General features: G+C 48.1%; 1 protein-coding gene across 8 annotated transcripts in view; it reads right to left on the reverse strand.

Moving 5' to 3' along the window:
• The window catches only part of dennd5a (DENN/MADD domain containing 5A), a 496,539-nt gene that overhangs the window by 241,816 nt on the left and 228,492 nt on the right, over nucleotides 1–26,231 (reverse strand). For all 8 annotated transcript variants that reach the window (XR_011933108.1, XR_011933106.1, XR_011933109.1 and 5 more), the window contains one exon: nucleotides 19,263–19,580. Coding sequence is in view for 4 of the 8 variants with exons in the window: in XM_072466513.1 (XP_072322614.1) it covers nucleotides 19,263–19,580 (318 nt within the window). In the remaining 4 variants the exon portion in view is untranslated. The remainder of the gene's footprint in view (nucleotides 1–19,262; nucleotides 19,581–26,231) is intronic.

Here is a 26,231-nt window from a genome sequence, read left to right on the forward strand (position 1 = left end):
CTTTTGCATGTGTAAGGAGGTCCAATATCATCCTTTTCTCATCTGTCATACGGAACCATTGAAACTCATCACTTTGTTCGTCATCATCAAAAACATAGTCATAGGCCACAGGTTGTGCCAGGTATGCACAAGGGTGGCTTTATCTACAGTGTCCCATGCGTTAGCAGTGGCATAAATGACATCCTTCCTTTTGGATACCTTCCACACCAACATGCTGTTCAAGAAAAAGTCTTTATGTTTACTCTTCATTGATGTGAAGATATCTGGGTCACATGGCTGAATCAATGAAGTCACATTTGGGGGAAAGTAGATGGCATAAATATTATTCTTGACAAGATGTTCAGCTGTAGGGTGTGCAGAACAGTTGTCAAGGAATAACAAGTAATCACAGAATCTTGCAATTGTCATCCAGTCCAGCTTCCCTGCAGTGGGCACGAGCTGCTGGTACAAAATGTTTGTGAAACTAATCAGTCCCTGGTGACCCATACCCTCTTGTTTGCGTAATAATGGACTGGTAAGGTATTCACTCCTTTAAAACAGCGAGGACGCATGCTCTTGTCTATTGCAGCACATTTACACTTGTGCATGCCTGCTGCACAGTCAATCTGTCCATGGCATTCTTAACACCTGTAGGGGCCTTCTCATCAGCTGTAGTCAGTGTCTTCCTGGGACAATAACACCAAAACAACAACATCTCATTAGCATTGCAGATTTGTTCTGGTGTTAGATTTTCATCAGTGATGATCTTGGCAAAATCATCAATGAATACCTCTGCTGCCTTGTGATCAGCAGAAGCTTTACCACCACAAATCTTAAAAAATTTAATGCCGTGTGTTTTCTCAAATTTCTGCAACCAGCCTGCGGAATATTCAGTTACCATCAATTCTAAGTTCGTCATGATAGATCTTTGCTTATTTCATGATAAGCATACCATTAAGCAGTATATGTTCACTCCGTCGCTGACGAAACCACTCTTTCAATACATGAACAAGATTTTAATTTTTCGCCTTTTGCAAGATTTTTCTATTTTTCATTATCTTCTGCTCATCACTTTCAGCATAGAAGTATAACAATTTGTTCTTCTGCTTCTTCAGATCATAGATGGTTGTTATTCCAAAGCAATACTCCTCTGTAAGAGGCCTCACACTTACACCATGTTCCAGTTTTTGTAATAAATTGATTTTCTGTGCTATAGAGAAGCACACATGCTTCCTTTTAAGGGTATCTGCAGGTCCTTTAGATCTTTTCATAGCGATAATCACAGTGGGTTCACAAATTTAATATTCACGTCTAGCTTCAATGAAGTTTTGGCGGCAAACCAGCCCCACCTAGGGCTTGCGACCGTCTGCCTTGTTGGGACCTGTGCATTTGCGCCAGAACAAACCTACAATGCTGATGAGACATCGTTGTTCTGGCGATATTGTCACAGGAAGACACTGACTACAGCTGATGAGAGTTGGAAATTGCACATGTGCGGCATGTTGGGAACTGCATATCGCCCGGGAACATTCCCAGAGCCTTGTGGGATTTCCCACTCGTGACATCACATTAGCGCTCAAAACAAAGTGCGGATTTTGGAATTTTTCGGTTTTCCGAATTTTGGATAAGGGATGCTCAACCTGTAATTTGTTTTTGCTTTTAAAAGGAACATGCTCTGTACTTTGGATTTGTGAAATAAGCAACATCAAAACAAAATCAAGTCATAGGAAATGAATGAGATGGAACAATATCTAGATTATTTCACAAAGGAATAGCAGCTGAAAAATCCATTTTATTCAACCAACAATAGAGAAATAAAGCACTTGCAAACTAGTTAATGAAAAATTAATTTTTAAAAAACCATATATATTTATTAAAGTTTTTTAACATAATGTTTCTCCCTTACAAACAATAACCCCCCCTCCCCGTAACAAAATTAAACGAGAAATTGCGCAGAGCAAGATATATACATGGCAAAATGATATATTTACACAGCTTTGTACACTGGCCCTCACCCGTACGTGCCAGTTTCCCCAACCCTTCATGTTATCTCTTGCTCATCCACCCTCCCAGGCAGTCCCCCCTCTCCTCCCCCCCTCTCCCAGGACGTCCGTCCATCCCCCCCCAAGGTTGCTGCTGCTGCTGACCGACCTTCCACTAACGCTCCGCGAGATAGTCTAGGAACGGTTGCCACCACCTGTAAAACCCCTGCGCAGACCCTCTCAAGGCGAACTTAATCCTCTCCAACTTTATGAACCCAGCCATATCATTTATCCAGGCCTCCAGGCTGGGGGGCTTCGCCTCCTTCCACATTAGCAAGATCCTTCGCGGGCTACTAGGGACGCAAAGGCCAGAATGCCGGCCTCTTTCGCCTCCTGCACTCCCGATTCGTCCACTACTCCGAATATTGCTAGCCCCCAGCTTGGCTTGACCCGGACTTTCACCACCTGAGATATTGCTCCCGCCACTCCTCCCCAGAACCCCTCCAGTGCCAGGCATGACCAAAACATATGGACATGAGCACCTTCCACATCTGTCCTCTACCCCAAAGAACCTACTCAACATCGCCCCCGTCAAGTGCGCTCTGTGGACCACCTTAAATTGTATCAGGCTGAGCCTGGCACACGAGGAGGAGGAATTAACCCTACCTAGGGCATCAGCCCACAGACCTTCCTCGATCTCCTCCCCCAGCACCTCCTCCCATTTACCCTTCAACTCTTCTACCAGCGCTTCCCCCTCTTCTTTCAACTCCTGGTGTATTTCCGACACCTTGCCCTCCCCGACCCATACACCCGAGATCACCCTATCTTGAACTTCTTGTGCCGGGAGCAACGGGAATTCCCTGACCTGTCGCCTCAAAAGCCCTCACCTGCATATATCTAAAGGCATTTCCCGGGGGTAACTCGAACTTCTCCTCCAGTGCCCCTAGGCTCGCAAACGTCCCGTTGATGAACAGGTCCCCCATTCTTCCAATCCCCGCCCGATACCAGCTCTGGAACCCCCCCGTCCATCTTCCCCGGGACAAACCGGTGGTTACCCCTGATCGGGGACCACACCGATGCTCCCATTGCACCCCGGTGCCGTCTCCACTGGCCCCAGATCCTTAGCGTTGCCGCCACCACCGGGCTCGTGGTATACTTTGTCGGCGAGAGCGGCAGCGGTGCCGTCACCAATGCCCCCAGGCTCGTTCCTTTACAGGACGCCAGCTCCATCCTCTTCCATGCCGCCCCCTCTCCCGCCATAACCCACTTGCGGATCATCGCCACATTTGCTGCCCAGTAGTAGCTCCCTAGGTTTGGCAGCGCCAACCCTCCTCGGTCCCTACTGCGTTCCAGGAACCCTCTCCTTACTCTCGGGGTCTTATTCACCCACACAAACCCCATAATACTCCTGCCTACTCTCTTAAAAAAGGCCATGGTGATCACGATGGGAAGGCACTGAAACACAAACAGAAACCTCGGAAGGACCACCATTTTGACCGACTGCACTCTACCCGCCAGCGAGAGTGGTAACATGTCCCATCTTTTGAAATCCTCCTCCATTTGCCCCACCAACCTAGTCAGATTCAGTTTATGTAGGGTCCCCCAACTCCTGGCTATCTGGATCCCCAGATACCGAAAGCTCCCCTCCGCCCTCCTCAGCGGTAGGTCCCCTATCCCTCTTTCTTGGTCCCCCGCCTTTAATACAAAGAGCTCACTCTTCCCTACATTGAGCTTATAGCCCGAAAACTCCCTTAGAGTCTGCATGACCTCCACCATCCCCTCCATTGGATCCGCCACGTTCAGCAACAGGTCATCCGCATATAGCGACACCCGATGCTCTTCTCCCCCTCGGACCACCCCCTTCCATTTATTAGACTCCCTCAATGACATGGCCAATGGTTCGATCGCCAATGCGAACAACAGGGGGGACAGGGGGCACCCCTGCCTTGTCCCTCGGTACAGTCGAAAGTACTCCGACCTCCGCCGGTTCGTCACTACACTTGCCATCAGGGCTCTGTAAAGGAGCTTAACCCAATTGATAAACCCTACCCCAAACCCAAACCTGCGCAGCACCTCCCAGAGGTACTCCCACTCTACTCGGTCAAAGGCCTTCTCCGCGTCCATAGCTGCCACTATCTCCGCCTCTCCCTCCTCCGATGGCATCATTATCACGTTTAAGAGCCGCCGCACATTGGTGTTTAGATGCCTGCCCTCTACAAATCCCGCCTGGTCCTCGTGGATTACCCCTGGGACACAGTCCTCGATCCTCGTGGCCAGCACTTTTGCCAGCAACTTTGCATCCACATTGAGGAGCGAGATCGGCCTGTACGATCCACATTGCAGTGGGTCCTTGTCCCGCTTTAGGATCAAAGACATTGTCGGGGGCAGGGTCCCCTCCTCTATTGCCTCTTTAAAGGTTCTCACCAGTAGCGGGGCCAACAGGTCTGCGTACTTCCTGTAGAACTCCACCGGGAATCCGTCCGGTCCCGGGGCCCTCCCCGCCTGCATGCCCCCCAAACCCCTGCTCAGCTCCTCCAACCCAATTGGTGCCCCCAAACCAGCCACCTCTTGCTCCTCCACCCTCGGGGATCTCAGCTGATCTAGGAATCGTCTCATCCCCTCTTCCCCCGCTGGGTGCTGGGATCTGTACAGCTCTTCATAAAAGGCTTTGAATACCTAGTTTATTTTCGTCGCACTACAAACCGTGGCTCCCCTTCCATCTTTGCGGATCCAATGGAGGGGATGGTGGAGGTCATGCAGACTCTAAGGGAGTTTTCGGGCTATAAGCTCAATGTAGGGAAGAGTGAGCTCTTTGTATTAAAGGCGGGGGACCAAGAAAGAGGGATAGGGGACCTACCGCTGAGGAGGGCGGAGGGGAGCTTTCGGTATCTGGGGATCCAGATAGCCAGGAGTTGGGGGACCCTACATAAACTGAATCTGACTAGGTTGGTGGGGCAAATGGAGGAGGATTTCCCCCTATTTCCCTCGCTGCCATTCTCTTACGGAGCTGGTGTGCCAGCATCCGACTAGCCTTTTCCCCATACTCGTAGGTCGCCCCCTGCGCTTTCCTCCACTGTGCCTCCGCCTTCCCTGTGGTCAACAGGTCAAACTCCGTCTGGAGCCGTCGTCTTTCCCCAAGTAATCTTTCCTCCGGGGCCTCTGCGTATCTCCTGTCCACTCTCAAAATCTCCCCCACGATCCTCTCCCTTTCCCTACCCTCGGTCTTCTCCCGATGAGCCCTAATGGAAATTAGCTCTCCCCTGATCACCGCCTTCAACGCCTCCCATACCACCCCCACCCGCACCTCCCCATTGTCGTTGGCCTCCAAGTACCTTTCGATACACCCCCTCACCTTCCCACACACCACCTCGTCCGCCAGCAGTCCCACATCCAGCCGCCACAACGGGCGTTGGTCCCTCTCCTCTCCCAGCTCCAGTTCCACCCAGTGTGGGGCATGGTCCGAAACGGCTATAGCGGAATACTCCGTCCCCTCCACCCTCGGGATGAGCGCCCTATCCAGAACAAAGAAATCTATCCGGGAGTAGGCTTTGTGTACATGGGAGAAGAAAGAAAATTCCCTGGCCTACGGCCTTGCAAACCGCCTTGGGTCCACTCCCCCCATCTGATCCATAAACCCCCTAAGTACCTTGGCCGCCGCCAGCCTCTTTCCAGTCCTTGATTTGGAGCGGTCTAGTGCTGGATCCAACACTGTATTGAAGTCCCCTCCCATTATCAGGCCTCCTATCTCCAGGTCTGGAATGCGCCCCAACATGCGCTTCATGAATCCTGCATCATCCCAGTTCGGGCGTATACGTTTACCAACACCACCCACATCCCTTGCAGCCTACCGCTCACCATTACATATCGCCCTCCATTGTCCGCTACAATAGTCTTGGCCTCAAATGACACCCGCTTTCCCACCAATATTGCCACCCCTCTATTCTTCGCGTCCAGTCCCGAGTGGAATACATGTCCTACCCATCCCTTTCTTAGCCTGACCTGGTCCGCCACCTTCAGGTGTGTCTCTTGGAGCATGGCCACGTCCGCCTTCAGTCCCTTTAAGTGCGCGAACACTCGAGCCCTCTTCACCGGCCCATTCAGGCCCCTCACATTCCACGTTATCAGCCGGATTGGAGGGGCTCTCACCCGCCCCCCCCCCCCCCCCCCCTCCCACACCCCGCCGACTAGCCATCTCCTTTTCTGGGCCAGTCCCGTGTCCAGGCCTCCCTCACCCTCCAATCCCCCAGAGGGAGGATCCCCGTCCCGACCACCTCTTCTGTGTCCCATTCCCTTTCGGCCAGTGCAGCAGTAACCCTTCCCCCCCCCGCTTCTCCCCCTCCCCTCTCCCCCGCTTCTCCCCCTCCCCTCTCCCCCGCTAGACCCCCGTCTAGCTTTTTTGCTCCCCCCATGTCACTCCCGTAAGTCAGCTGACGCCTGCTGACCCCGGCTTCCCCCGCTGTCCCATTGACCTCCCCGCGTGGGAGTCTCCCAATCCATATGCATTCCTTCGTTCTCCTTCCCGCCTTTCTTCCCGCGCGTGGGAAAACACCCCGCGCTTTCCAAAGCCCGCTCCGCCCCCTCTGGCACAGCTCTTGTCGCGGCCTTGTCTCTCTCCCCCAGCCCATGTAACATTTCCTGCGCGTGATTGACCCCCTATATACAACAAACATCACACATCAAACCTCAAACATCCCACCTACCCTCACAAACCCTCAGTTAGAGTCCAACTTTTCGGCTTGTACAAAGGTCCACGCCTCTTCAGGCGTTTCGAAGTAATAGTGTTGGCCCTTGTATGTGACCCACAGTCGCGCTGGCTGCAGCATTCCGAATTTCACTTCTTTCCGGTACAACGCCGCTTTGGCCCGGTTGAAACCCGCTCTCCGCTTTGCAACCTCCGTGTTCCAGTCCGGGTATATTCGGATCTCTGCATTGTCCCACTTACTGCTCCGCTCCTTCTTGGCCCATCTCAGGACCCACTCTCTGTCCGTGAACCGGTGGAACCTCGCCACCTCGCCACCATCGCCCTTGGCGGTTCATTTGCCTGGGGCTTCTTCGCCAGCACCCGATGTGCACCGTTCAATTCCAGCGGCCTCGAAGGGGCCTTCGTGCCCATCATCGCCTCGAGCATCGTGCTCGCGTATGCCCCGGCATCAGCCCCCTCCACTCCCTCAGGGAGACCCAGGATTCACAGATTCTTCCTCCTCGACCTGTTCTCCAGGTCTTCGAGTCCACGAGCTTGTCCTCGTTCTGACTGACTCTTTTCTGTACCTCCTGGATCTTAGCTTCGTGGACCTTCTGGGTGATCCCGAGTCCTTCAATTGCCGAAAGCATAGACGCCAACATCTCCTTGCGCATCTCCTCGCGCTGCTCCTCGAAGTAGCGCTTGATGAACTCCTGCAGCTCCCCTTTGTCCCTGGCCGCCACCATTTTGTTTTCTTTCCCTCGCTTCTCCCATTGCTCCAGTGCCGCTCCTTTGGCCGTTACACTTCTGGTCCGTTTAAAAGGTCTATGGAAACTCCTGAAAAAGGTCTGAGAGTCAGTTCCAGACGGGAGCTGCCGAATGCGCGACCTACTCCTCCATGGCCGCCACCGGAAGCCTCGTCCCTGCTTCTTCAATGGCCTTGGTAGATCTTTTCACAGTTGTTCCCTCTGCTGCTAGAATTCACCTTTGATAGAGTCAAGTCAGATTGCAGCTTTAAGCTTGCCCTTCCCCCGGCCCTTGTCTAAACCTGCAGCCAAAGCCAAATTCTTTACTGTTTCTGGCGGGTCTGGCAGCCAAAAGACATACCATTCCTGGGGGACACTGTCAGGGGAATGCTGTAGTCTTCTTGCCACACCGGGAAATGTCAAACAAATGCCGTGGGGGCCCTGTAAAAGAGCCCAAAAGTCCGTTCCAAGCGGGAGCTACCGAATATGCGACCTAGCTCAGCATAGCCGCACCCGGAAGTTTCATGAAAAATTAATTTTAACATGAAAGCAAATTGAATATTATAGCAGAAGCGATGCAGAGTTCAAGCTCCGCAATCAATTACACTTTAAAAAATAAAAATACAGTGCAGAGGAGCCGGGAGTGCAGGAGGCGAAAGATGCCGGTATTCTGGCCTTTGCGCCCCTGGTAGCCCGGCGAAGGATTCTTCTTCAGTGAAAAGATGCGAGGCCCCCAAGCGTGGAATCCTCGATCAACGATATGGCGGAGTTTATTAAATTGGAGAGGGTGAAATTTGCCTTGGGATCGGTGCAAGGGTTTTTCAGGCGGTGGCAACCGTTCTTAGAATTCCTGGCACAACGGTAGACAATGGTCAGCAGCAGCAGCCCGGGGGGGGGAGAAGGGGGCGGGTGTGTTCTATTTTATTTTTGTTTGTCTATACTGGGGATCTGAGGGGGTGTATATATTTGCTATGTTTGCTCTGTGTTTCGGTGGGTGTTAATTTATTATTTATGTATAGGGGGGAGGGCAGTACTGGGTTGTTTTGTTTTGTTTGGTATTTAATTCTATTGGGTTCCTTTTACATTTTGTTGTTGATATTTTGTGAAAACTTTAATAAAAATTATTTTAAAAAAATAAAAAATACAGCTGCCAAGTACTTGCAAAATTATCTATTTCTTGCCAGCTTTAAATGAAAAACTTTGTTCACCTCCCAGCAAGAGCAGCAGACTGGCATTCAGAAACTGGTGATCATCCAGTGCAATTGGAGTTCAAACCACTCATATTCAAACATCTGCTCTGAGTTCACAGCTCATAATTTTGATTAATTTTTTTATTGATTAGATTGCAGAATAAAATATGTACCTGTAAGAAAATACCGGGGAGGTCTTAGGGCAGTGATAAAGTCCGTACCTCTGGGCCAGAAGCTCCCGAGTTCAAGTTCCACTTCAGGACTTGATGGCCACCAACACTTCATGTGATGGCCACAGTTCTGGCCAAGCAGGTTGATTATCAGCTTGGAAACCCTTCCAATGGTGCCATAAAGTAATGACACGGCAGACGAATCTCTGCCCGCCATGAGATTCGCTGAGCTCCTTGTTGATGCATAATTAATGAGCAGAAAATCGCACGTGTTCAACTGACCCACCGTCCAGCAGAAATCACGCTGACTTTCTCGCCTGCCACCACACTGGGGTCTCCAGAGTGGAAAACTCCGTCCACTTTCTTCACAAAGTATAATGCTGAAAGGATATGGTATACATCATTGGCAGCACCCGCCATTACTCCTGTTCTGTAGCACTGCACTCTATATTGACGGTAATTGTTGAGACCAAGAATTCAAGTTTTTCCTATGCCTTTAAAAAATAGCTGTATGTACCAAAGTAGAACTACACATGCTACCACTGATTGTTAATGTCTTCCTATTTAAATCAGGTTAAACCTAATTTTGAAATTCATCTATCCACAGGAATAAATTCACCATCTTTCACAATAACTTTTTGCGGTTACATAAAAGGTGCATGGAGCCCGAAAGTCCCACTCATTTTACAAACAAACAGAACTTTGGAAAACAGAATCACACAGTTAAAACATCACTAGGTGCAAGATTATATGACATTATATTTGCTTAATATCAAACACAAACATAAAATCCACACAAAACTGTGGGCATTGGTATTGTAAGATTACTGGCCAAAAGTATTTAATTTTATTAGGAATCAGTCTTAGTAGTATCGTACAGTGGGAAGACTTAGAAATAGCATTCAGTATAAATTGATGCCAAGCATTATGAGAAAGAACGTCAAGATATAAAAAGATGCTTACTGCAGTTAAAAATTAAACCTTGAAGCCAGTTGTGTAAACTAATACATGGGCCTCTGTGATACAAAGAACAACAGGATGCAGCAGCCCTGAGATAGGGCGGAATAGAACAACAATGGCACACAGAACATTAAATGATTAAGTAAGGCTAGCATTGTTCACATGAGCTGTGAATATAGTAAATTTACATGTAAGTGAGGATAGCATTGCTCACATGAACTATGATTGGCACAGGGAGGGCTTAATCAGATAAGGGCCAGGATAAAAGAGACCTTTCTGATTAGGTCTCTGCAGCGGAGAAAAAACAGAACTTAATACACAAAAAGAGAGAAGAGAAAGAAACAGAAGAATACACCGAAAACTGAAAGCTGCAAGATAAATTGTGCGATTAGCTTTGCTTAAATTAACCCCTCTCCTATCAGTAACATGGGTTTTCAACTGCTTTATTGTTATGTTAGGCCTGCGTTAGACTGTAAAATCACCACCTGAGTTTATTGCTATTGGTACACGAAAACTTAATCTCACTAAATTAGTCTAACAACTGAACTTTATTGCCAGTTCCTTCCCATAACAAAAAGGTTTCCACATGTTCCCTCTGGTCCATTTGTTGATAATCTTAAATCTGGTTACCAACTCTTTTGCCACTTGTTCACTTTATCAAACTAATTCATGATTTTGTATACCTCTATTAAGCCTCGTCTTAACCTTCTCTGTTCTATTCAAAGACTCTTAATGTAACATTGCGCCAGATAATTACTGTATTTCAAATGGTCAATTATGTGACTTGTCCTCACACTTAAACAAAAAGGTCTTGATGATGCATCTGCCTAGTTTCGAACCAAATATCTTTTGCATGTAAAGCAAATATGATACCTACAGAAAATGGTCAACTTGTGCTCAGTCAGCACAAGCAAAATTTTCAACTCGATACAACACTCACCAGCTGCAAAATGTCAGCAAGAAAAATTAAAAGCGTCTATTCCAATCTGAAACCAACAAATCTTAAACCTTATGCAATCACATTAAGTGTAAACACCACAAAGCTAATCATCACCAACATCAAATACACATGCTAATTTAACTAAACAAGCAACAAGTTGCAGCAACCATTAGTTGCCTTGAATTTGTAGGCCCGTATCTTCCTCTCTGGTTAGGGACTTAAGTCGCTAGCCTGCCGCACATGAACGGCATGATGACCCGGAAGTCCGGGCATATGGGCATGATCGCCGGAAATCCGCCGTTCAAACTCCCGGGTGGCTTTTTCTCCACATCTTGACGCCATCTGCTGCGCTGGAGCTGCTCAATGAAAAATGCAGGGACATTGATAACTTGGACGACTTGCTGATGGTAGGTATGTTTTAAATCTTTTTATCTGCACTTTTATTTTTCAGTCTAGGATAATAGAGCAGGAGACATCGTGAGGCTATTTTTGGTAGGTTAATGTTTTATATTATTAGTGCACACAAATACGTTTAAAATGCAAATAAAGTGAAAGGAAGATATATTTTTACTTTTTTTAAACTTTGGTTTGTCATGAGGCTGTAAATTGCATTAAAAGGATACTTTACTGTATAAAGTGAGTTTGGAGTCTCAGAAAATGAAAGAAAGATTTTTTAAAAACTGGTTTGTCATGAGGATATTAATTCCATTAAAGGAACTATAATGGATAGAATGCGGTGATCATTCGCTAACGGGTATGATTGTTCACTTAAGATACTCCGTGTTACTGGTTGCGGGTTCTGTGGTTCCTTGCGTGGCTGATAAGCCAAACCCTAGAGTTTCCAAAAGGTGGGATCGGTTCTTGGACACTAGGTCATTGATATTCCTTTCTCAGGCTCCTTCCGGCCTCCTCTTGCAGTGGGCATTCTCGAAGAATTGAGACCCGTCAATCTGGAGGTTCTTCCAAAAAGGTCTCTTCTGAGCAAACGTCTCCCAGGCATTGACATCTATGTTCCATTTCTTGAGGTAAGTCTTCAAGGTGTCTTTATCCTCCTCTTGTTTAGGATCCTTCCTTAAGCTGGATAAAGAAGATTTGCTTTGGCAGATTGGACTCTGACATCCTAAGCATGTGGGCGGCCCAGCGGAGTTAGTTTCGGATGGTCATGGCCTCGATACTGGTTCTATTGACTCCTTCAAGGACACTGAAGCTCGCATGCCTGTCCTCCCAGCTGATTCAGAGCTAAAGTACTTTTGGATTTTGCAATGTATTTTAAACTGTGTTGTTTAAGAGTCTCCCTGATGTAATGTTCATCCTTGCAAGTCTCAGTGATTACTTTAATGCCTTAGTTGAAATATGCAAGCCTCCTGTAAGCTAATGTGAACTATCTCTCCGACAGGTATTGCAGCGAATCAATTACCCACCACTAAGAGTGTACTGCCAAAGGTCATCCCAAAATGATATCAGAGGAGATGTGTGCCAGGACACTGCACTGCAGCAGCTGCTGCTTTCGGATTTTGAGCTTGTAACATTAACAATTGATATGTCAATACCCTCCCCTTCCCTTCCCTCCCCCCTTTACAAATAGACAGAACTGTTGTGTTTAGACGGGAAAATATAACCCCACCACCGCCAGATACTCAAAAAGCCCAGACGTAGCAGCGAACGTGGTCCCAAATACGACAACAATTTGTTCTGATCGAGATGTCCACCATGGCCCCCATCTGCAAAAATCACAAGTTCACTCCTGCGAGATTGTATCATAACACATAGGAGCAGAATTAGGCCACTCAACCCATCGCGTCTGCTCCGCCATTCAATCATAGCTGATATTTTTCTCATCCCCATTCTCCTGCCTTCTCCCCAATAGACCATAAGACATAGGGGCAGAATAGGACACCTCCTTCAAAACATGGAGACAGGACAAATGGTCTCTGACAGTTAGTGATATGTACATAGAAAACAGAGAAGCCACCCTAGGGGAGATAATGGACAAGTTCCAGCTCCAAAAGGAAACAACTAAGATATAACCAAGTCAAAAACTTCCTCCGCAAGGAAACAACGACATTCCCCCAGATACCAAGGCACTCACTACTGGGCAGACTACTGACTGCGGGCGAGCTAGGAGACAAGAACTGTGTGGACATGTACGGCCGAATATTGGAAGAGACACACTCACCACTGGACAAGACAAGGGAGAAATGGGAGGAAAAACTAGGCTGAAAGATGGGGGAAGGACCCGGAATCGAAGCACTGCACAGAGCAAACTTCACCTCCACATGCACAGGGCTGAGCCTAACGCAACTAAAGGTGATGCACAGGGCATACCTAACCAGGGCAGGAATGAGCGGGTTCTTCCCGGCCGGAGATGGACGACAAACGTGAACGGTGCTCGGGAGGCCCAGCCAACCACACCCAGATGTTCCAGTCTTGCCCCAGATTTGAGGGGTACTGGACGTCCTTCTTCGAGGCCATGTCCAGGGTTGTGTCGGGGTGAAGGTGGAGCCTTGACCGCTGGCGGGGGTCTTCGGGGGTATCAGAACAGCCAGAGCTTTTCATGGGGAGAGGGGCTGATGCCCTGACCTTTGGCTCCCTGATCGCCCGCCGAATACTCCTGCGCAGCTGGCAATCGGCAGCACCACCCAAGGCTGCAGACTGGCTGTCCAACCTGTCAATTTCTGAAGCTAGAGAAAATAAAATATGCCATCAGAGAATTGGAGGAAGGGATCCACAAAACATGGAGGCTTTTCATTAACTTGTTCCAGAACCTGTTTGTAAACAGCACCCAGTAACGTAGGGAGGCAGAGAGGGAAGGAAGAAGGGAAGGGACCCAGGACAGGCCACGGAATAAGGGAGCAAAGGGGATGGGGAATAATATTGCATACACTCAGCATGGTGACCTCCCACCAGCAGGTGGCATCAGTCATGTGACATCCGACTATCATCAGCTGGTAGTAAGGCGTACACAAGAACAGTCGCACATTAGGTAGTTCCAGAGCAACCTAGTATGCATAATATTCTGTATGTTATCCTTCCACATGTTAACCAATAAACCATCATTCTAAGTAAGTCATCAGTAGTTCTGTATGAATCATTGAAAGGACAAGACAACAGAACACAACATGGTACCAGGCGTATTGAACATTTAAAGATACAGCAGAAAAGACAAAGGAAAACCGGCCGATGAACGAAACAGAAAAAAGATTCTTCAACTGACCCGGTAAACTACGGCCTGTGGCGATTCAATGCAATAAAAGACAGTGAAGCTCGAAAAGTAGAGTTTAAAGGCACCCCACTAGCTTCAAGTATAGGGTAACATAGACGAAAACTTGCACGTTTTCAAACATCAGTTTAAGCTCCGTTGGTCTGCAGGCACAGCCTGACGAGAGGCACATTGCGTTGTTGCTCACTGTGACAGGTTCACAAGCTATCGAAATCTAGAACACATTTGCTTTCGATAGCGAAGAGGAAAGCAAGAGATGCGATCAAGTGATGGGAGTACTTCGATCGACATTGCTCTCTCAAAAATAATTAAGACATTTGAAAGATAAATTTTTTGTACGAGTACCCAGAAACCTGGCAAATCGTTCAACGGTTTTGTAACTGACTTGAGGCAGAAGCCAGTCCTGCAATTTCAGTAATCTGAAATCTTCAATGATCCGCGACCAAATAGTATTTGACATAGCAAATGACAAGTTCCGAGAGATTGTTGCAGGAAGAAGATTATATATTGGATAAAGCAATTAAGATTTGTCATGCGAGTGAGTTGGTTGCACAACAAATCAGTACACTCAGCTCAAAACATTTTGGCACCAACATGGAGGAAGACACCAGCATCATCAGTACTGTGACGCAATTCAATAAGAAACGTGGTCTCAGTGCTGACGGCCATTTTAAGTGGACGACAGGAGCCGCCATTTTGTGCCAGAAATGTGGTAACCCGACATGGTCCACAGCAATGTCCAGCCTTTGGAAAAGTATGTTCCAGGTGTGGCTGTGTTAATCATTTTGCAAAACAATGTTTTCCACATCCTTCAGTGGTACAAATGGGGTCGATCAATGCAGTTGTTGAGATGGCCCTTGATGAATTATTTTTTGTTGATCTAATCTCAACCAAGGACCCGATGAGTCCGAAGACAAAAGAGGAAGAGGTTTTAATGACCAGTTGGGGCAACAATGCTAATCCAGCTGAAACAGATGGACCATTCTATTGACACTAAAAGACACACTGATAAAATGCAAACTCATCACGGGAGCTAAGGTAAACCTCCTCAGACTGGGCGATTTGCAGTCTGCGAGTGCCGCCGAAAACTGTAACCCGACCAAGAATGCTGATCGACTATAGTGGGAATGAGTTTGAGACGTTGGGGGAATATGTTCTAGAAGCATGGATAAACAACAGAAGACACGTCGTACCATTCTCCATTGTGGACGCAAAACATGAATTTATCCTCGGGGCAGATGCGTGCGAGGCCCTGAACCTAGTGGAGCGGCTGTACGTCCCAGTCAGTGAGCCGACAAAAGGTTACAGCGATTCGCAACTAGATACAGTGGCATAATTATCCAATGAGATTCGAGCGATAGTGAAAGTGGAGGCAGATCAACCAGAGACAGAGATGGAGGATCTGAAGGACACTGCAGAGTTTTGGTTAGCGGTCTTCGAAAATGAGGATATGCTCAGCCACATGATACAGGAGCACAATGAGCCCATTTTAAAGCATCTACAACACGTTGCAATAATCTTCTCAGACCCTGGGCAGCCAATGAGCTTCACTCTGGACTTCAAGTTTGAATCGAATGAGTACTTCATGAATGAGGTGCTCGCAAAAACATACCACAGTAAGTCGCGGTATTGGGGCAGGCTTCTTCGTATTTACAATTACGGGGTGCACAGGATGCCACATCGACTGGAAGAAAGGAAAAAATGTCACCATGAAAACCATTAGACTGAAGCAGTCGCATTAGGGCCAGCCTACCAGAGGATAAGACTCTGCAGCTGGTCCCTGAGGGTGCTAACTTAACTACCACTGCACAGTCCCTCGGAAGCATGCCAACACGAGACGTCTCTACAGATGACCCACAACACACGGATTCTATGGTGCAGGCCAGCGACAAGATGGGTGCTACCAGAGCCAAACCAAAGGCGAATAGCACTCAAAAGTAGGATGGCAATATAGATAAAGGAACAGTCACAAAATGGCACTAAAAACAAAAAAAGAGGAAGAGGAGAGTGGGGAATACTGTGAGTCCCATCGAGGACACCAAGAAAGGAGACATCGACAATGTGACTGACAGGCCAGACACCACACAACAGAGCAGCAGCAGAGAGCATAGCGAGAGCATAGCAATGCAGCAGCCAACAGAATCAAGCAAAGAAATGGAAGAAGCTGAAGACAACAGGATGGCCTACAAGAATACCTGGTGTCAAGGCGCATCGCCTAAAAAGGCTAAAACATAAAAAGACAGGCACGGAAACCAGTATTCAAAAAAGCTGACAAGAGCCCAGGTGATCAGAGGGGTGAACCCGTGAGGGAGGCACAATGAGCTGTGCACAAGGGACACACACCGAGCAGGCAAATCATGTCTATGGACGCATTAGTTAAATCTGTATTTACATAAACCACATATGTAAAGTAAAAATGTTAATCATGTTTGTATATAAAGATCAACATCTCCAAAGGAGGGGAGATGTGGTGATATGCCTGTGAATAATATTGCATACACTCATCAATGCGACCTTCCACCAGCAGGTGGCGCCAGGCATCAGTCATGTGACATTCGGCAATCATCAGTTGGTAGTAACGTGTACACAAGGACAGTCAGTCACACATCGGGTAATTTCAGAGCAATCTAGTATGCGTAGCATTCTGTATGTTATCCTTCCACGTGTTAATTAATAAATCATCATTCTAAGTAAGTCATCAGCAGTTCTGTATGAATCAGTGCAACAGAACACAACAGGGAAGAGCAGGAAGGGGGGGGGGGGGGAATTTGGCAGGAAGGGGTGGTGCAGGGGGGCTATAAAAGCAACAAAGTGAAACGCAGGACAGGTAGAATAGGAGAAAGCAGCAAGGGTCTCAGCAACAAAAGCAAGAGCACATCCACCAAAGATGGGGGCGGGTAAGCAGTACAACTTTAACAGTCGACCTCTGGGTGCACCCAAACAAGGACACTCCCCCTGCCCCATTCTGTCTCCCCCTCCCCCCCCCCCCCCCTCCCCCGCCACGTAACTACATACAAGCTCCCGCTGAGGGAAGAACAGCCAGATACTGGCCCCAGATGACCAAGTGGGCGTATCGCACGCGACCCACGGTTTGGCCCAGCAAGCGCTCAGCAGCATTCTCTTTGGAAATTACCTTTGCCTGCATCTTGCTCGATCCCTAGGACCATAGCTAACGCACCCTGTATGGCGAGTTCCATGTATCGAGAGAATTCATTCTATGCAAAATAGCTAAAATTACAGTTGCTGGAAATTCTTGTAGAAATGTCAAAACTCCCAATAAAAATATATTTTTTAAAAAGCACTGCTACCTCACAACACCAGAGGCCCGTGTTAAATACAGACTTTGGGTGACTGTGTGGTGTTTGCACATTCTCCCCATGACTGTGTGGGTTTCCTAGAACCATGGAATTGATCCATAGAATTCGTACAGTGCAGAAGGAGGCCATTCAGCCGATCGAGTTTACACTGATCCCTGAAAGAGTACCCTACCCTGTCCTATCCCCAGAACCTAACCTGTACATCCCTGGACACTAAGGGCAACTTAGCATGGCCAACCCACCTATCCTGCACAACTTTGGACTGTGGGAGGACACCAGAGCACCCGGAGGAAACCCACACAGACACTGGAAGTACGTACAAAGTCTATGTCGCGTTGGAACTGTCGATCGATGAATCGAGCGGCATATCCCGTTCGTACGCGCCACAGCAAAAAACCGCACCGACCTCCACGGAAGACAAACACGGGACACAACCGACAGAGTACCCTTCGTCGTCCAGTACTTTCCTGGAGCGGAGAAACTACGGCATCTTCTTCGAAGCCTTCAACATGTCATCGATGAAGATGAACATCTTGCCAAGGTCATCCCCACACCTCCACTATTTGCCTTCAAACAACCGTGCAACCTCAAACAAACCATTGTTTGCAGCAAACTACCCAGCCTTCAGAACAGCGACCACGACACCACACAACCCTGCCATGGCAATCTCTGCAAGACGTGCCAAATCATCGACATGGATACCACCATTACACGTGAGAACACCACCCACCAGGTATGCAGTACATACGCGTGCGACTCCGCCAACGTTGTCTACCTCATACGCTGCAGGAAAGGATGTCCCGAAGCGTGGTACATTGGCGAGACCATGCAGACGCTGCGACAACGAATGAACGGACATCGCGCGACAATCACCAGGCAGGAATGTTCCCTTCCAGTCGGGGAACACTTCAGCAGTCAAGGGCATTCAGCCTCTGATCTCCAGGTAAGCATTCTCCAAGGCGGCCTTCAGGACGCGCGACAACGCAGAATCGCCGAGCAGAAACTTATAGCCAAGTTCCGCACACATGAGTGCGGCCTCAACCGGGACCTGGGATTCATGTCGCATTACATTCATCCCCACCATCTGGCCTGGGCTTGCGAAATCCTACCAACTGTCCTGGCTTGAGACAATTCACACCTCTTTAACCTGGGGTTACCCCTATCTCTGGATCTGTAAAAACTTAATCACCTGCCAATGCTCGCATTCTCAGCATTGTCTTGCATCTTTGCATTTGTCTATATATATGTTTCTGGAACATACCTCTTCATTCACCTGAGGAAGTAGCAGTGCTCCGAAAGCTAGTGTTTGAAACAAACCTGTTGGACTTTAACCTGGTGTTGTAAGACTTCTTACTGTGCAATAAAAAGCCCGGGAGCGCTTTTAAAATCTTACGACCATAATTTACATTAATAAATACGAACACTTTTAAGCAGGCCACACGTAAAGTTATATAATAATATAGTGCAGATTTAAATAGTTTCACAGATTTAAAACAAACATGTTCACTTATAAATAATTACCCTTAATCCTAAATTTGTTTTTAAAGTATCATTAACAGCAGTATCTGTATAAAAGAGCAAAGAAAATTGTTACAGAAACTTTAAAACACTTATTAAATATGTTGCCTGTTCAATCTAAATCTGCTGTTTAAATGCTGCCCTCAATGGGCATTCCCAAGCTGTCCTGTCATAAGGGGGGGCTGCACTCCTGCACCACGCTGGGGCCTGTGCAGACCTGCACTGGAGGCCCGAGGCTGCCGCATCAAGAGGAAGGTTCATCGCATTATCCGAACGCAGGCAAGCGTGCATTTTTCCCTTTTAAAATTGGAGGCCCCTGGCTTCCCGCCACTACCCGGATGTTATGGGCCGTTATTTCTTGCTCTCAAATACCAGCCATGGACATGTGGTAGAGTGCCCATTCAAAGGGTCAGTGCACACTCAATGGGTCAGATGGCCCCTTTCTGCACTGTAGGGATTCAATGATATTGAAGGCTGAGGCTATTTTAGATCTTTACAGCCATCATTAGGAGACATCTTCAAATTGTGCCGTACAACTGAAAATTAATTAAAAACTAACCTTCTCCAAACTGACACCAGTTCTTTTGACAAGAGCCTGCAATCTTGCCATAGTTTCGTTTTCCTTTAGAAATTCATAAGTGTTCAATGCTGGTCCAGCTATATTTCCATTCTTCTTATCGCAGACCACATCGCTTCCTTTAAAGTTCTTCAACTTAGAGGCACTTTCACTGCAGTGCAGGTTACCTTCAGGTGGAATCCCAAATGCCATTAGGATCTCTGAGATTTCTTGAATGAATTCTAGTTTATTTGGAAACTGTGGTAAATCTTCTGGAAGTTCAATAAAATGGTTGTCTATGTCCACAAAGCATAGATTTGCCTGAAAAAGTTCATATATATTTAGAAAAAATTGAAGTTACTCTTTTGTCAGAGATGCATGCAATGACAATGCTACTAGCATTAAGCACAAAAAAAAAACGTCAACTCCTCGCCCAGTGTAGGTCAAGGAATATATCACTGTATGTTAGTGAACAATAAATCTTAAGCTCCTTGATCTTGATTGGAATAATCAACATATTTTAAAATCAGCCAGTTTTATTTCTTTCGTCGCCCAGGAACCCTGCTGAAAGCATGCATACGAGACTGTTGGGCAAAACAGGATCAGGCATTTACCAGAATATATGATATACTTGTCTTTATTAGCAGAGGCATAGAGTTTAAGAGCAGGGAGGTCATGCTGGAACTGTATAAAATGTTGGTTAGGCCACAGTTAGAGTATTGTGTGCAGTTCTGGAATCCATTATAGGAGTGATCTGATTTGTCACATGTACCGAAGTACAGTGAAAAGTATTTTTCTGCGGCCGAGGGAACGTACACAGTACGTACAGAGTAGACAAAAAGAATAATCAACCGAGAACATTAACAAATGGTACATCGACAAACAGTGATTGGTTACAGTGCGGAACAAGGGGCCACTGGATAGCACTGGAAAGGGTGCAGAGGAGATTTACCAGGATGTTGCTTGGGCTGGAGAGTATTAGTTATGAAGAGAGATTGGATAGACTTGGATTGTTTTCCTCGGAGTAGAGGAGACTGAGAGGGGACATGATTGAAATGTATAAAATTATGAGGGGCATAGACAGACAGGAACAAACTATTCCCCTTGGTGGATGGGTCAAGAGGTTTAGACGGAATGTGAGGAAAATCATTTTTACCCAGAGGGGGATGGGAGTTTGAAATTCGCTGCCTGAAAGGGTGGTCGAGGCAGAGACCTTCATAACATTTAAGAAGTGTTTAGATGTTCACTTGCGATCCAGGGCATAAAAGGCTATGGGTGAAGCGCTGGTAAATGGGATTAGAATGTTTAAGTGGTTGATTTTGGCTGGTGCAGACATGATGGGCTGAAGGGCCTTTTCTGCGCTTTATAACTCAATGACTATATGTCAGCCAAAATACCCATTCAGGCTGGCAAGTTCGACTGCAACTCTAAAATACTTAATTTGCTGAATGAGGAATAAAGGGGAAAAAACTGGAACTGAAATAAAGAAAAATTCACCGTGATGTTTCCACAGCCTCAGTTTGGCAGTCACCATGATCCAAAGATGGCGAGTCACAATTGCAAGTCATAATTGCATGTCAACTAATTTGTTGTTCATCTGTGCATCAGTTTGGGGAAGAGAAAACCTAGGATTTGTATCCTATATCGTGTCTAAAACCACAGACCCATGAAGAGCTGGTCTCCATAAATGTGGGCCAGATGGAACGGCACTTGTGGGTGTCTCCCAGGGAATTGGAGGCCCAAGATGCAAGGCCCAAGGCTGGCACTGCAAAGCTGGCATCCAGGTGACACTGCCCAGACTGGCAGTGACACCTGGATGCCAGCTTCTCAATGCTAAGGTGCCCAGGTGGCACTGTCAGATGGTAGGGGCATGCCAGGGTGCTAGACAGGCGCTGTCAAGCTGACGCAGTTTGCACGGCAATGATTGGGCCATGGGGTACGTCACACGGGGGTGCGGGGCTGTGAGGAGTTCCAGCGACCAGAGCTCCTTAGTGCAGAAGACTGGGCTAAGCATGGCCTCATCGGGGAATACCGATCTACCCGGATGGGCGTAAGATAGCAGTGTGTTTCTCGGTAGATCATGCCGTCTATCTTCCCGCCGCTTTTCAATGGGGTTTTCCATTGAAGACAACCAATGCCACCATGAAACCCGTTGCCGGCGGTGCACTGCCAACGGGAAAAGTGAATCCCACTGGCCGGAGAACTCCGACCTTAATCACTTTTTTGGGCACTGTTTTTTTTCCCCCCAAATCAAACCCACTTAGAATTATTTTCATCACTGGGGAGCTGAACTTGCTTTCCAGACTGGCTCCTCAGAGATGGCCACCATGTTGAGGGCTTGTGGGTCCCCATCCCCCCACCCATGGGCAATGTCACATCCTACACATGGGCATTAACCCCGTCCCCCCCAAGTGATGGTACCCCGCTATGGGGTCGCTGAGGAGGACCCCTTTCAGGCCTTTTCATGCCCCCTTTCGGCTTTGCAGTGCCACCCAGGAACTTTGACAGTGCCAGGGTGGCAATGCCAAGGTGCCGGCCCAGCAGTGTCAAGGTGCCCGTGTTCCAGTGGGAGGGCCATCCTGCCCTGTCCCTGACCATCCACGGGCCTCCGGTGGGCCAGGAGATGCCTCGAGTGCCGTTCTACCTGGTCCACGTTTCTGTGGACCAGCATGAATGGCGCCCGGCTGGGGACTCCCTGGGGAGGCCGATAGATGCCGGGAGCCTATCTGATCCCGAGTGAGCACTTCTAAGTAGATTTTAAAATGACTTAAGTGCGTGAGGCAATCTCAACACCTCGCAAGATCTGGGTAAATCTAACGAGGCTCACTGGCTGCAAAGAAACATGCAGGATGATTTTCCCGGCATCAACCAGCCGCGCCGTACTCCCATTCGGGCACGAAGCGGCCAGTAGATTGCGCCCAAAATGTCATTGGTTACCCCTGAAATTCAGATGGACTACATAATCTATCAAGAAGCCTTCGAGGAGGATAACAAGTACACAGATCAATTTAAAGTGAAAGTTGTAGAATTCACCAAGACAAATAATTGCACTGCAGCATGAGAGTTTAATGTTTCCTCGAAAATATAGTTAGGGTGACTGGATAAAGATATCCAACAAATTAGGAAAGACACCAAAGAATAAATGCGCCAGAGGAAAATTGAGCAAGTGGCCTGGAAGAATGGGTTACCTCGGATCAGCAAAATGGTCATACAGGTAGTGTCTAATATCCGGCCATCTGAAAACCAGCGATGTTCGAAAACCAGACATTTTTAAGCTACCATGCATAAATTTTTATTATTATTAGACGAGTGTGATAACTTACCGGCTTGTTGGGCTAGGTGCTGCATTGGTGCAGTGGCACGCTGACTAGTTATTGGCTTTGCGTGCCTGTCCTTTTCTATTCCAACTACAAACCTTGGCCCAATCCAATCTGACCCGGCCCAAACCAAAAACTGGCAAGATCTGAAAGCCAGCACAGACTTGGTCCAGAGGTGGCTGGCTTTGACACACTGCACCTGTACTACCATCCAGGGAGCACTCTGACCCTACACCCTCAGAAAAGCAAAGAAAGATGGTAATCAAAAATTCAAGGCCAGTGCTTGGGGGTGCATGTGATTCATGAAAAAGCATGATTTGTGTCACGGGATAGTTCACGGTCAATTCCAGCCCTCCTTGGCCGGGTGTCGCAACACAGGTGAAATTAGATTTTATTTAAAATACACAAGGTCCTTGGTTGAGCCCAAGAAACGACAGCCACCAGGTTTGTAACTTTAACACAAGTAACATTACAAGTATGTACAGTATTATAATTACACATACAGAAAATGTACTGCCCCTTTCCCAACCCCTTCTTCCTAACTCGCCCTGCTCTCTATACACACAGACAAACAACACAGAGGGGAAAGAGTGGTGGAAAGGGGGAAAAAATTAATAAAAATAAAAAGATGTACTGGGATGATTTACAGTGAATGTCTTTCTGAAGTTCAGGCTTTTATGTTGGTCCTTTTGCCTTCCAAGTTTGAGATGGTTTTATCTGGCAAGTTTGTCTAATTTCTCTGCAGACTCCGCATCAGTTCCAGGTTACAGCAAAGGATCTGCCAGGCATTCACTGCTTTCAGCAAAATACAGCAGTTCTTTTGTTTCAGCAAACATGGGAGACTTCCTTTCACTTCCAATGTCTAAACACTTCTGCCCAGTTCTCTCAGAAAGCAACACGCAGGAACCATCGCTGACCGTTGTCAGGCAGAACACTGTCCCTGGTCAACCCACCTGTTGCCAGTTCGCCAATTGAACAGATTCCGTCTAAAGCTGGTTACAATAATCAACTCAGTGCTGAAGAGTCTGGTTTCTCCTCTCCAAAATACAAAACCTGGGAACCCTGTGTCCTGGAAAGCAGGTTGTTTCACATTGAGCCTTCGGCTTAAAGGCACATCCTGATTATGGATCCATGGATCAAAATAATAAAAATAAAATAAATGGGAACAAAGGAAGTAAACTGGCAAGACTCTCGGGTGCCGGAATTTTCTGGCCATTCAAGCCAGTGGGATCTTCCGGTCCCACCTTTGGCGCACCCCCAACATGGATTTCCTGTTTGCAAGGGGTGCATTCATTGGGAAACCCCGTTGAAAATGACAGGACCAAAAGATCTTGCTGCCGGCCAATGGTGGCTACCTCCGCCACCACAAAACATGCGGCGGGGTTGCACAGAAAATCCCATCCAGAGTGGATAATTCTGTAACAAAGTGAAACTTTCAGAGGATCTACCACCTGAAATCAATGATAAATCATCAATATGACTTATCACTCCATCTGTAAAACCATGCTGACTCTGATGGATTACATTTTGACTTTATTTTTTTTATTTTTACTTAAAAAATTTTTTTTTTTACCCCATCCCCTCCTCCCCCCAGGGTTGCTGCTGACCGGCCTTCCTCTAACGCTCCGCGAGGTAGTCGAGGAACGGTTGCACCGCCTGCGCAGACCCTCTCGGGGCAAACTTAATCCTCTCCAGCTTTATGAACCCAGCCATGTCGTTTATCCAGGCCTCCACGCTGGGGGGCTTCGCCTCCTTCCACATTAGCAAGATCCTTCGCCGGGCTACTAGGGACGCAAAGGCCAGAATACCGGCCTCTTTCACCTCCTGCACTCCCGGCTCATCCACTACTTCGAATATTGCTAGCCCCCAGCTTGGCTTGACCCGGACTTTCACCACCTGAGATATTGCTCCCGCCACTCCTCTCCAGAACCCCTCCAGTGCCGGGCATGATTAAAACATGTGGACATGGTTCACCGGACTCCCTGAACACCTTTCACATCTGTCCTCTACCCCAAAGAACCTACTCAACCTCGCCCCCGTCAAGTGCGCTCTGTGAACCATCTTAAATTGTATCAGGCTGAGCCTGGCACATGAGGAGGAGGAATTAACCCTACCCAGGGCATCAGCCCACAAACCTTCCTCGATCTCCTCCCCCAACTCCTCCTCCCATTTACCCTTCAACTCTTCTGCTAGGGCATCCCCCTCTTCTTTCATCTCTTGGTGCATTGCCGAAACCTTGCCCTCCCCAACCCACACACCCGAGATCACCCTGTCTTGAATTTCTTGTGCCGGGAGCAACGGGAATTCCCTGACCTGTCGCCTCACAAAAGCCCTCACCCGCATATATCTAAATGCATTTCCCGGGGGTAACTCAAACTTCTCCCCCAGTGCCGCTAGGCTCGCAAATGTCCCATCAATGAACAGGTCCCCCATTCTTCTAATCCCCGCCCAATGCCAGCCCTGGAATCCCCCGTCCATCTTCCCCAGGACAAACCGGTGGTTACCCCTGATCGGGGACCACACCGAGGCTCCCACTGCACCCCTGTGCCGTCTCCACTGGCCCCAGATCCTTAATGTTGCCGCCACCACCGGGCTCGTGGTATACTTTGATGGCGAGAGCGGCAGCGGTGCCGTCACCAACGCCCCCAAGCTGGTTCCTTTACAGGACGCCATCTCCATCCTCTTCCATGCCGCCCCCTCTCCCTTCATAACCCACTTGCGGATCATCGCCACATTTGCTGCCCAGTAGTAGCTCCCCAGGTTTGGCAGCGCCAACCCTCCTCGGTCCCTACTGTGTTCCAGGAACCCTCTCCTTACTCTCGGGGTCTTATTCGCCCACACAAACCCCATAATACTCCTGCCTACTCTCTCTTAGAAAAGGCCTTAGTGATCACGATGGGAAGGCACTGAAACACAAACAAATACCTCGGAAGGACCACTATTTTGACCGACTGCACTCTACCCGCCAACGAGAGTGGCAACATGTCCCATCTTTTGAAGTCCACCTCCATTTGGTCCACCAACCAGGTCAGATTTAATTTGTGTAGGGCCCCCCAACTCCTGGCTATCTGGATCCCCAGATACCGAAAACTCCCCACCGCCCTCCTCAGCGGTAGGTCCCCTATCCCTCTTTCTTGGTCCCCTGCCTGTAGTACAAAAAGCTCACTCTTCCCTACATTGAGCTTATAGCCCGAGAACTCCCCAACCTCCCTCAGAGTCTGCATGACCTCCACCATCCCCTCCATTAGGTCCGCCACGTACAGCAGCAGGTCATCCGCGTATAGCGACACCCGATGCTCTTCTCCCCCGCGGACCACCGCCCTCCATTTATTAGACTCCCTCAGTGACATGGCCAAGGGTTCGATCGCCAATGCAAACAACAGGGGGGACAGGGGGCACCCCTGACTCGTTCCTCGGTACAGCCGAAAAGTACTCCGACCTCCGCCGGTTCGTCACCACACTCGCCACCGGGGCGCTGTAAAGGAGCTTAACCCAGCTAATAAACCCTCCCCTGAATCCAAACCTACGCAACACCTCCCAGAGGTACTCCCACTCTACTCGTTCAAAGGCCTTTTCCGCGTCCATAGCTGCCACTATCTCCGCCTCTCCCTCCTCCGATGTCATCATTATCACGTTTAAGAGCCGCCGCACATTG

This window comes from Scyliorhinus torazame, chromosome 10 (genome assembly GCF_047496885.1).
Source record: "Scyliorhinus torazame isolate Kashiwa2021f chromosome 10, sScyTor2.1, whole genome shotgun sequence".
Lineage (NCBI taxonomy): Eukaryota > Metazoa > Chordata > Chondrichthyes > Carcharhiniformes > Scyliorhinidae > Scyliorhinus > Scyliorhinus torazame.